General features: G+C 53.3%; 1 protein-coding gene and 1 long non-coding RNA gene across 2 annotated transcripts in view; one reads left to right on the forward strand and one right to left on the reverse strand.

Moving 5' to 3' along the window:
* On the reverse strand, window positions 1–6,358 carry LOC121816531 (uncharacterized). The gene is made up of 3 exons (XR_006056204.2): window positions 6,150–6,358; window positions 2,241–4,010; window positions 1–1,441 (listed from the first exon to the last, which is right to left on the reverse strand). It is a non-coding gene; the product is annotated as an uncharacterized LOC121816531 (long non-coding RNA).
* CLPTM1 (CLPTM1 regulator of GABA type A receptor forward trafficking) overlaps window positions 6,349–12,443 on the forward strand; it is a 27,931-nt gene continuing 21,836 nt past the window's right edge. The window contains exon 1 of the mRNA XM_027978464.3: window positions 6,349–6,546. Within this exon, the coding sequence (XP_027834265.2) occupies window positions 6,364–6,546 (183 nt within the window). The 5' untranslated portion in view covers window positions 6,349–6,363. The remainder of the gene's footprint in view (window positions 6,547–12,443) is intronic.

Here is a 12,443-nt window from a genome sequence, read left to right on the forward strand (position 1 = left end):
TGGCTTTCTCATCCATTTTTTTTGGCCATGCCATGTGGCGCGTGGAATCTAGTTCCCTGACCCGGGATCGAACCTGTGCCACCTGCTGTGGAAGCACAGAGCCTGAACCAGTGGACCAACAGGGAAGTCCCAGATTCCTCATTTGTAAAATGAGAAATGAATCAGTTCAGTTCAGTCACTCAGTCATGTCTGACTCTGCGACCCCATGGACTGCAGCACACCAGGCCTCCCTGTCCACTGCCAACTCCCAGTTTACTCAAACTCACGTCCACTGAGTCGGTGATACCATCCAACCATCTCATCCTCTGTCATCTCCTTCTCCTCCTGCCTTCAATCTTTCCCAGCATCAGGTAAATGAATACAGCTTACTTACAGTGGCCTCTGACTGTGTCTGGGGCCTGGACTGACACTTTGTAAAAATTTATGTATTTTTAAGTGAAGGATAATTACTTTGCAATATTGTGTTGGTTTCTGCCATTCATCAACATCAATCACTGGGCTGACACTTTAAATATGCCATTGCAGAGAGGTGTTCAATGGCCCTATGGCAGAGGGGAGAGTGGTGCCCATGAGTCATTGCTGAGTGTGGGAAGGCAGTGCCCAGGTTGGCTGGGACCCAAGAAGGCAGATCTGTAAAAGCTGTGTTCTGTGCCAGTTCCTATACATTGCACGCCCCCCCCGCCCCGCACCCTGCACCCTGTCATGTATTTATTGAGACACAACCAGGCGCTGGAGACACAGCAGGGAAAAAGACAGCCCTGCCTTCATCAGTTCAGTTCAATTGCTCAGTCGTGTTTGAGTCTTTGCGACCCCATGATCTGCAGCATGCCAGGCTTACCTGTCCATCACCAACTCCCGGAGCTTGCTCAAATTTATATCCAACTTGGTGATGCCATCCAACCATCTCATCCTCTGTTGTCCTCTTCTTCTCCTGCCTTCAATTTTCCCCAGTATTAGGGACTTTTCCAATGAGTCAATTCTTTACATCAGGTGGCCAAAGTATTGGAGTTTCAGCTTCAGCATCAGTCCTTTCAATGAATATTCAGGACTGATTTCCTTTAGGATTGACTGGTTTGACCTTGCCTTCACATGACCCCTCAAAAAGGTACTGGTTGGGTCCTGACCCAGCTTTATACGGTTTTACTGCTTACAGCTTGGAGGTATGCTTTTTTAGCTCTTCTTACTAGCAAGAGTAATAATGTTTCCTGAGCTCCTATTCAGGACCAGAAACTCTTCCATCCTGAGTCACAAATAGAGGGGCTGAGGGGAAAGGGTGGGAGGCAGAGACGATCCATGGAAAAGACAACTTCAGACAGCAATGCAGGTGATGAAGAAAAGGTGAAGAAGTGAGGAAAGAGTTCAAGATCTAGGTGCAGCCACCTTGGATAGGGGTCACAGGGAGCATACTCTAAAGGACGCAGCTGGGCTGGTCACAGGGTACCTGGAGTCGCAATGAAGAGTGGTAAGGACAATTGCTGATGGAAAGTAGGGGGAAGGGAGGGGAGTATTCACTTGGCTCCCAGGTCTGAACGGATGGACTCTATCCTCTGGTATCTGGGCAGTGGGGAATTACCGGCCAAAAGCACAGGGGGTGAATTAAGAGCAGAGGCCCTGCAGTCTGAGGGAGGACAGTGCTGGGGCCCATGGGTGGAGGGGGCAAAGGGCCTGGACTCCCACATCTGGAAGGACTGGAGAGTGGGTCCTGTGCCCCCAAGTCCCATGGGTCGGGCTACTGGCCTCTGAGGATGCAGGGCCTGTAGTCTGCTAACAGACTTGATATTAGCTTCCGGCCAGCCTTTTCAGCTCTCTTGGGGCAGTTTTCCCAGTCCTGGGGCTGGGCAGCTGTGAGTCCAGCAGAAAACAGGGGCCTTGGGGAGGGGTTGTGGGAAATGCCCCCAAAGTCCCCAGGGCCTGGGAAGAACTGAAGCTGCCAAGCCCAGTGGGTGATGGGGCAGGGGGGGACCCTGGATGAACAATCCCTGCTCTGTCCACTTGTTTCCCACAGACTCAAGCCAAACCAAACCACTGCCCAGGCTAGTTCTGTTTCCAACCAATCCTGGTGTACTTCCCAGACTCCTCCTTCCTTTCTCAGGCACCCACCCCCAATCACATTCCCTTCAGGACCCCGGGAGTCGAGGCCCCCCAAACTCCTCCTCTCCCGGAATTCAGGACCCTCAATCTGTTCTCCTTGGGGACCCAGAAGTTCAGGTCCCCAGCCCCCTTAGAATTTGAAATCTTACCCTCTGGTTGGTGTCGGGCGTCCCCTAGTGGAGCACAGAGTGGGTCTGATCGGTGATTGATTTAACAGGAATGGAAGTATTTACTTGGTCATCCAGTGGACATGGAGGAGGGCTTTACAAGGGCCCCATCTGAGGTCACAGTGTAGCTCAGAGCCCCTGGTGTTGCAACAGGGCAGGACTCTGCGGTATATGAGGATGTTGGGGCGTCTAGTGCTGAGAGCAATGATGGGGTAACAGTGAAACTGGCTTTCTTTGGTCCTCTATTTAAATTTGTACACGCGGTTTTGCACTTTTAAAAAAGAGGTTCACAGGTACTTCCCTGGTGGTCCAGTGGTTAAGAATTTGCCTTCCAATGCAGGGAACGGGCGTTGGATCCCTGGTGGGGGAACCGAGATCCCACCTGCCTCAGGGCAACTAAGCCCGCGCCACGGTGAAGATCCCAGGTGCGGCAAATAAGACTCATAGTTGTTTTTAAAGCCCGCAAAATCTCCATCTGCCCATCTTCTGGGAGACTTCATCATTATGTTCATTCCATCTCTAGACTTGAAGACTAGGCCTACAATTTCACAGAATCATTACTATCGTTAGTATCTGTACTAGAAGGGGACAAGGCAAGACGTTTTCTAAGGTTTCTTCTTGTCCTTGTGCTGGCTCAGAGGTCAGTCATTCACTGCACTCAAGAGTTTCATCCTTTCACTCAGCAGTCATGCCCTGGGACAGTGCTGGAGACACGTGACCATGACAAAGACACACCCACCTCCATCCGTGATGACACGAAGTGGGCAGGGACGGGGTGGGAAGTCCAGGGATAGAGGAGGTCTGGGAGCTCAGGAGGGTTTCCTGGAGGACAGCTACTTTTGAGCTGAGGCCTCGAGGAAAGTGGAGAATGTCGTTAGTAAAACGTTAAATAAATATTTAAAATATCTCAATGCAAAGCCTGCTTTCCTTTCCAGGCCATATGTAAAGTTCATAACCACAGGGCTTGATACTGATGACTTACTAAGGTCCACACTAAGTGAGGACGGGTGCCAGGTGCTTTACATTCTTTTACAGAGGGAAAAAATGAAGCCCGAAGAGAGAGGTCACTTCTCCGCAATCATTTAGCTGCTCCGCAGCACAGCCAAGGTTTGAACCCAGGTCAGACTTCCATCCAATTCACTGGTGAACGTTTCACAACTGCTAAGTCTTCTGTCCTCTCTGGGCCTCTATTACTCCTTCCTTGGGCCAAGGGTCTCTCAACACATATCCGGAGCTGTAGCAAGTTATTGAAAAGGCATGGAGTTCTTTGAGTCCCTGAAGCGGAGTCCGCAGTGGCAGGCTTCGCTGGAATGTGAAGACCACGAGGGCTACGTGCCTGCGCATTAAACTAGGCAGCCCCAAGGCTTAGGGAGGGGCCGAGAGGGTCCAGTTAGAAAGTGTGGTGGCGTTGCTGGTGCTGCTAAGTCGCTTCAGTCGTGTCCGACTCTGTGCGACCCCATAGATGGCAGCCCACCAGGCTCCTCCGTCCCTGGGATTCTCCAAGCAAGAACACTGGAGTGGGTTGCCATTTCCTTCTCCAATGCATAAAAGTGAGAAGTGAAAGTGAAGTCGTTTAGTCTGAAATAGTAACTAAGCGCTCAGTGCTATAACCTAGGGAGACTTGTCAGAGGAAAACAAAAGGTCAGAGAGGCCACCGAGTCTTGGTTCGAAGACCAGGAGAGTTCCTTTAACGCAGGAGGGGTGTGGTTCAAGCGGAGCGGTTCAATACGTTTATGGTGGCCGGGAAAGCTCCTGAAAGTTGAAATGAAAAGGATTTAAAGAATCCGCGGGGCGAAGCGGACAGAATGACCCAGGAGGCTCATACAACTGAAAGGGGCGGAGTTACGCGAGAGGGGCAGAAAGGAGGCTGTGGCAAGCGTACATGTTAGCCAAGAAAGTCCTGGGAGTTCGGGGCACCCTACTGTTTGCTGTTGTTTCAGTTCAGTTTAGTTGCCCAGTCGTGTCCGACTCTTTGTGACCCCATGAACCGCAGCAAGCCAGGCCTCCTGTCCATCACCAACTTCCAGAGTCCACCCAAAACCATGTCCATTGAGTCGGTGATGCCATCCAACCATCTCATCCTCTGTCCTCCCCTTCTCCTCCTGCCCTCAATCTTTCCCAGCATCAGGGTCTTTTCCAGTGAGTCAGCTCTTCGCATCAGGTGTTTGGCTCCATCCCTTCATTCTTTCTGGAGTTATTTCTCCACTGATCTCCAGTAGCATATTGGGCACCTACTGACCTGGGGAGTTCACCTTTCAATGTCCTATCTTTTTTGCCTTTTCATACTGTTCATGGGGTTCTCAAGGCAAGAATACTAAAGTGGTTTGCCATTCCCTTCTCCAGTGGATCACATTCCGTTTACACTATTTCAAATCCTAAAGGATGATGCTGTGAAAGTGCTGCATTCAATATGTCAGCAACTTTGGAAAATTCAGCAGTGGCCACAGGACTGGAAAAGGTCAGTTTTCATTCCAATCCCAAAGAAAAGAAATGCCAAAGAATGCTCAAACTACTGCACAATTGCACTCATCTCACATGCTTGTAAAGTAATGCTCAAAATTCTCCAAGCCAGGCTTCAGCAATATGTGAACCATGAACTTCCAGATGTTCAAGCTTGTTTTAGAAAAGGCAGAGGAACCAAAGATCAAATTGCCAACATCTGCTAGATCATCGAAAAAGCAAGAGAGTTCCAGAAAAACATCTATTTCTGCTTTATTGACTATGCCAAAGCCTTTGACTGTGTGGATCACAATAAACTGTGGAAAATTCTGAAAGAGATGGGAATACCAGACTACCTGACCTGCCTCTTGAGAAATCTGTATACAGGTCAGGAAGCAACAGTTAGAACTGGACATGGAACAACAAACTGGTTCCAAATAGGAAAAGGAGTACGTCAAGGCTGTATATTGTCACCCTGCTTATTTAACTTCTATGCAGAGTACATCATGAGAAACGCTGGACTGGAAGAAGCACAAGCTGGGATCAAGATTGCCAGGAGAAATACCAATAACCTCAGATATGCAGATGACACCACCCTTACGGCAGAAAGTGAAGAACTAAAAAGCCTCTTGATGAAAGTGAAAGAGGAGAGTGAAAAAGTTGGCTTAAAGCTCAACATTCAGAAAACGAAGATCATGGCATCTGGTCCCATCACTTCATGGCAAATAGATGGGGAAACAATGGAAACAGTGTCAGATTTTATTTGGGGGGAGGGGATCCAAAATCACTGCAGATGGTGACTGCAGCCATGAAATTAAAAGACGCTTACTCCTTGGAAGGAAAGTTATGACCAACCTAGACAGCATATTAAAAAGCAGAGACGTTACTTTGCCAACAAAGGTCCGTCTAGTCAAGGCTATGGTTTTTCCAGTAGTCATGTATGGATGTGAGAGTTGGACTATGAAAAAAAGCTGAGAGCAGAAGAATTGATGCTTTTGAACTGTAGTGTTGGAGAAGACTCTTAAGAGTCCCCTGGACTGCAAAGAGATCCAACCGGTCCATCCTAAAGGAGGTCAGTCCTGGGTGTTCATTGGAAGGACTGATGCCGAAGCTGAAACTCCAGTACTTTGGTCACCTGATGCGAAAATCTGAAAAGACTCCGATGCTGGGAAAGATTGAGGGCAGGAGAAGGGGATGACAGAGGATGAGATGGTTGGATGGCATCACCGACTCAATGGACATGAGTTTGGGTAGCCTCTGGAGGTTGGTGTTGGACAGGGAGGCCTGGCGTGCTGCGGTTCATGGGGTCGCAAATAATCAGACACGACTGAGCGACTGAACTGAACTGAGTCGCTAAGTCGTGTCTGACTCTTTGCGACCCCATGGACTGTATAGTCCGCCAGGCTTCTCTACCCATGGGATTTCCCAGGCAAGAAAACTGGAGCAAGTTACCATATCCTTATCCAGGGGAATCTTCCCTACCCAGGGATGCGAACCCGCGTCTCCTACTTGGCAGGCGAATTCTTCACCACTGAGCCACCTGGGAAGCCCGAGGGTGTCTACTAGGTGAAAACGGGACCCGGCAGGACTAGGGTACGGTGGCTCGATTGGCCCTTTCATAGCCGGAAGCGGCTCCCGAGAGGCGTGGCTGAGGCGCTCTTGCGGGATGGATACGGTGGCCGGCGGGTCGGGCAAACGTGAAATCTCGCGCGATCGCGCTGGAGCCGTCCGGGACGGGGCGGTCCTGGCGGCGGGGGCGGGGACCCGGAGCGGGAAGATGGCGGCGGCGCAGGAGGCGGACGGGGCTGGCAGCGCCGTAGTGGCGGCCGGGGGAGGCAGCTCCGGTCAGGTACGGAGGCCGAGAGGGGCCTGAGGGGTTCTTCCCCACCCGGGGGGCCTCCCACGGGGCGTGTCCTGCCTCTTCTCACATAATCCTGTGCTCTGAGGGGTCCTTGCCCAGAGGGACCTTGAATAGCCGGCCCAGGCGGGGCCGGGCAGCCTGGGAGGCCGGACAGCGCGGGGAGCGGGGCCCTGTTGCGCGCCGGGTCCCCTGCATACTCGCGCCGGGCGGCCACCAGGCTCGCTGCTCGAGCCGACGAGACAGGGGCGCGGAGGGGCGCAGACTTGTACCCGGGCTCCCTGGGTTCTCGACTCCGCGGTTGCAGGCTCCCGGACCGTTCCTAGAGTGGGCTGGGGTTCACGGCGTGCTCCAGGGATGGGCAGTGATTGATTATTTTGGAGTTTTCTAACTCTGGGGAAGTCCGGTGATCATCGTGGTGAAAGGCACGCGCTGTGGAGACTGACAGACCCATTTTACAGACGGGAATCCAAGGAACAGACTAAGGCGCTTAGAGAAGGTCACCTAGGTTAGATTTGGGATCTGTTCCTGTAGAAGTTACCCGCCGTTGCTGAAGCAGGGTGGTGGAGACTGAGATGGGTGTACTTTCAGCGTACAGGAGTCCTGTCCGGAAATTAATCCTGGCACTGACTTTTGACCCATTGCCACTTCAGCTGAACAAGCCGTAGAACATACTAGTTCAGGCAGCCACCCTTGAGATGTTTAGGGAGTCGATGGAGTGACAGCAGAGGTTCTGTCGACCCACCCACTGGGGATGTCACTGACATGTGGGAGGCAGTACAGGTTGTGAGAAGAGAACAGATCTGAAGCTGACTCTGGGTGTGACCTTGGGCAAGTTCCTTTCCCCCCTTCATTTCTCCAGTGGTAAATGGAGGGATTGGGCAGGAGGGCCAGCCCTGTGAGAGCCCTGCTCTCTCTTCTCCTAGCCAGGAGAGTGGCTCTAACCATGTCTGTTCATCAGGGGAGTGAGAGAGAAGACAGGAGTATAAAGAAGTATAATCCTGGAGTGACAAGGGTGGAGACAGAAAAATCCATGTCAGGGACTGAGCGAGCCCGGTTCAGTTCAGTTCAGTTGCTCAGTCGTGTCCGACTCTTTGCGACCCCATGAATCGCAGCACGCCAGGTCTCCCTGTCCATCACCAACTACCGGAGTTCACTCAGACTCAGGTCCATCAAATCAGTGATGCCATCCAGCCATCTCATCCTCGGTCGTCCCCTTCTCCTCCTGCCCCCAATCCCTCCCAGCATCAGAGTCTTTTCCAGTGAGTCAACTCTTCGCATGAGGTGTCCAAAGGACTGGAGTTTCAGCTTTAGCATCATTCCTTCCAAAGAACACCCAGGGCTGATCTTTAGGATGGAGGAGGGGCAAATAATACCACCTGGGGAGGACACTAGGGTGAGGTTTGTATGACAGAGCCAGCCTTCCTGGTCTGGATCTTTTCAGCATCTTCAACCAGGGCCTGGCCCCAAGGGTAGTCCTAGGAAGTGTTTGTCCCTGTCTTCAGGAGCCTTCCAGTCTCACTGAAAGAAGGCCTTTCTTTCTCTTGAGGTTCTGTTGATTGTTGCCTGGGGCAGTGTTCTGAGAGACCAGGGCTCAGTGTGCCCTGATTGCCCTGAGCTTACAGAAACCCACCCCCACTCCACCCCCGCAAGATCTCTTCTATCCAGAATCTTTCAAGATTTATCCCTCTGCTTTCAGGATTAAGTTCAAATTCTTTGGCAGACCGAGGCGTTGCGTGATTTGCCTTTTTCCCCCTCAGGCTCGACTGGGATTTCTCAGCTTACTGACATTTGGGGCTGGACAGTTCTTCTTGGTAGGTGCTGTTCTGTATTTCGTATGATGTTTAGCAGCATCACTGGCCTCTACACGTTGGATGTCAGTAACACACAACGTCTCTCCCCCATTGTGGCAACCAAAATCATCTCCATATGTTGCTAAATGTCCCCTGGAGGGAGTGGCAGCGAGGAGGAGGCAAAATTGTCCCTGCCTGAGTCCCTGGACAAGAGGAGCATCAGCCACTGTGAAGCTCTTACTGTGAAACGAGGCACATGCCTCGCTGTCTCTTCTCCTAGCCTTTGCACGTGTTTCTCTCGTCTTTACCTGACTGATCCTTATCAGTCCTGGATATCGCAGGCATTCTCTCCCCGAGGAGCCTCTCTGACCCTCTCAGACTGGGTCAGGACTCCCACTGTCCCTGGGCTGCCCCGTGCCAGCCCTGTCCACTCTGGGTTGTCACTCTGTCTCCTCCGATGGACTGGGAGCCCCTGGAGGACAGAACGGGAACTGCCTTGGTCAGTGCTGTGTCCCCAGCACCGCCCAGCTCAGGAGTAAGCACGGAGCAGCCGCTCGGCACCTGTGGGATGAATGGATCTTGAGGCAGATGCCGGGCTGAGGTGGAATTCCCAGTGTGGATCCAGGCAGTCAAAGAGGATGGCCCGAGTTCCTCCCAGCCCCAGCCTGGTCTCAGGGCTTCCACTGCTTCCTGGGGCCCCTCCTCGGTGTTCAGGGGATGGTGTGAGACTGGGCACACGGGTCTCAGAGCAGGAACTATGTCTTAGTCACTGCTGTGCCCTCGGCCTCCGCTGCCGTCTTCGCCTGGCTCCTGGGCGGACCCTCAGCGATCTGCCCCAGCCAGCCTGCCCCTCCTTCAGCCAGGGCCTCAGACACCAGCTCACAGCTCTAATAATCATCCCTTCAGCTGATGCGAGTTGAGTCCCCGCTGCTTGTTAGTCCCCATGCTGATACTGGGGGTCGGCTGGGAACAGAGGCCCTGCGCTCTTGGAGCCCATGTATTGTTGAGGACTGGGGGGTGGGGTGGAGTTAGGGACAGGGACAGTGAATAAGAGAAATAAGAGAGTATATACAAATAAGAACACATATAAGAAAAACATACAGCAGCTCAGGTGGTGATAAGTGCCGTGGCCAGAACTAAAGCTGGGGAGGAACATGGGAAGTGAGGGTTGGGTAAGGGGATTGTAACTTATATACAGTGGTCTGGCAAGGGCTTTCTGAGGAGGCGACATGCAAACAAAGACCTACTGGAGATGAGGGAGGGAGTCACACAGACCATGGGGGAAAGCCCTTCAGGTGGAGAGAACAGCCAGTGCAAAGGCCCTGAGGCAGAAGAGGCCTGGGGTGACGAGGGAACAGTGGGGAGGCTGGCCTGTCTGGAAGTGGTGACTGAGGGGAGGCGGGTGAGAGCAGACGGGCATGGAGGGTCGTGCCAGGCCTCAGAGGGCCACGGTGAGAGCTGTGCCTTTACTGTGAGAGGAGGGGGAGCCGCGAGAGGGCTGCCTTTCTACTAGGGTGTAACTTGGCGCCTGTGGTCAGTGTGGCGTTCAGAAGCTGTCTGCCTTTGTGCGGTGCAGACCCCAGTGTGGTCTGAGGATGTTCCCGGCCTCTCAGAACGCTCCCTGATTCCCTTCTGCATGTTCTCTGCCCCAACAGTGGTCCTTTTTGTGGCTCAGTAGTATTCCATTGTGCCCATCCAGCACAGGTCACTCATCAAAAGACTCGTTTGTGGGTTGCTTCTGGCTTTATGTATAACACTGCTGTGAACATTTGTATATAAACTGTTGTATGGATGCATGTTGTGAATTTCTCGGGCAGAGAGCTCAGAGTGGGATTGCTGGCTTGGTTGGGAGCATGCTTAGCTTTTAAGCATCTGCCGGATTTTTCAAAGTAGCAGCTCTGTGTCTCCCACCAGCAGCGTACGGCTCTTCCAGTTTCTCCACATCCTCACCAGTGCTTGTGCTTGTCCCTCTGTTTGATTACAGCCATCCTGGTGATTTGGTTTCCCTTTGCATTGCCCTGGGAGGGTTTCCAGGCCAGCTTGTCCACCACCATGGGTAGGATAACAGACCTGGGAGGCAGCCGGGTGCTGAGGTGCTCAGTGTGTGACTCTTTGCAGCCTGTGGCTCCTCTGTCCATGGGATTTTCCGGGAAAGAATACTAGAATGGGTTGCCATTTGCTGCTCCAGGGGATCGTCCCAGCCCAGGGATTGAACCCACATCTCTTGTGTCTCCTGTGCTGGCAAGTGGGCTCTTTACCACTGGCATCACCTGGGAAGCCAGCCAGATGTGGGTTCAAATCCTGGCCTGACTTCAAGCTTCCTTTTCTTGGCCTGGAATCAGCTCAGACCTGCTGGAAACCCTTGCCCCCTTTCCCCAACCCCTGCCCTGTGTCGCCAGGAGCAAGGCTAGCCCTGAACTCTGCATGAAGGTTCCTGTGCCTGTTTGACCTCTCCTGCCCCTTGGCCAAGCCTTTGCCCACACCTTTTCTCTCCCTCAGATGCCCTTCACCCAAACAGCAAAGACAGCTCCTCGGGAGGCCTCCTCGACTACCCGGCCACCCCTTTGTCATCACCCCTCTGCTTGTTTCCTCCGGAACACATCCCCGTTTACCATTGTTAATTATCCTGTTTACTTTTCTGCCTGCGTGCTTCCGTATAGACCCCGAGCTCCAGCACCGACCCCACCACCCAGCACTGGGCCTGGTGTTTGGGAGGTAACTTGTTTTGACACGCAAAAGAAATCTTTTCTGCCCTAAATGTATGGTATTATCACAGCCTGGCCCCTGGGTCAGAGAGGTGAAGTGTCAGTGAGGGGAAACGACACGCCCAAGATCTCACAGCCGGGAACTGTGGGACCAGACTGCAGCCTGGGTCTCCTGGACTCCAGAGCCTCCACCTTTGACCCCAGTGCTGGGTGCCGCCCCCACTTCAGGAGGTGAAAGGAGAGCACTGTCGCTGGTGAAGGGGACCGGGAATGACAGGTGATGCATTTAGCAAACACTGGCCTGGGCTCGCGGCAGCCTCATCTGGCTGGCGGGGCCTCTGTCCTCCGCTCTTGGCATTTGCAGCTGACGGAAGGCAGAGGAGCAGCTTTGGGGCACGAGGGAGAGAACTAGGGGGGCCCAGGAACAGGCAGACGTGAGTGGCTTGGGTGTTCAGGGCGGGCCCTTGAGGCAGCATTTGTTGATTTTCCAGGTGTTTATCGAGCTCCTGCTCATTGCCAACGCTGGGCGGGGCAGTGCTCCCACCTAAAAGCGGTCATGAGAGTCCTGGTCATCTTCTTAAAAGCCGGGGGGGGGGGGGGGGAGGGGACAGCCGTCGGGAGGGAATAGGGCAGGACAGGGGAGCTAGCAGGTGCAAAGACAGGGGCGGGAAGAATTTCCCTATCTCAGGCCCTTCCACTCTGATGTCATGACACTCTCTGCATCTGAGTTTCCCTGTCTGTCTTTATTTCTTTCTTAAAGAATTTAGTTTTGGCGGGGCCGGGTCTTGGCTGCTGCGCGTGGGCTTTCTCCGGCCATGATGAGCAGGGGCTTTTTTTGTTGTGGAGCTCGGGCTCTAGGGCACTCAGGCTTTAGTTGCTCCTGGGCATATGGCATCTTCCAGGATCAGGGATCAAACCGGTGCCCCTTGTGTTACAAGGCAGATTCTTAACCACTGGACCACCAGGGAAGCCCCTGAGCTGCTGTTTCTAAGTGAAGACTCTGTTTTTGGGCAGCCCTGCCTGGCCTGCCCACCCCTCTGTCATCCTGCCGTCATCCTTCCTGAGTGACCCAGACACGTGGTGGCTTAGGCTCCCCGAGCCTCGTTTGCCCGCCTGCCAGGTGGAGATGTTCCTGGTTCTGGCCTCACAGGCAGTCTGAGCCATGTACAGGTCACGCACGTCTGCCTGCCTCACGCTCCGGCTGTGGTTGCGTTTCTCTGTGTCTGTTTCACTTGCTGGATCTGGAGCCCTTGGAGGGAGGGGTCCCCCACAGGGCTGGCCACAGAGGAGGCATCGTGACTTGTTTGCATAGGGAAGGACCTTTCCAATCAACCCCAGCCTCGCACAACCTGACGCCTCCTACATGACCCCTTCTGCACTGTCCCCGGTG

Source organism: Ovis aries, chromosome 14 (assembly GCF_016772045.2).
Source record: "Ovis aries strain OAR_USU_Benz2616 breed Rambouillet chromosome 14, ARS-UI_Ramb_v3.0, whole genome shotgun sequence".
NCBI classification, from domain to species: Eukaryota; Metazoa; Chordata; class Mammalia; order Artiodactyla; family Bovidae; genus Ovis; species Ovis aries.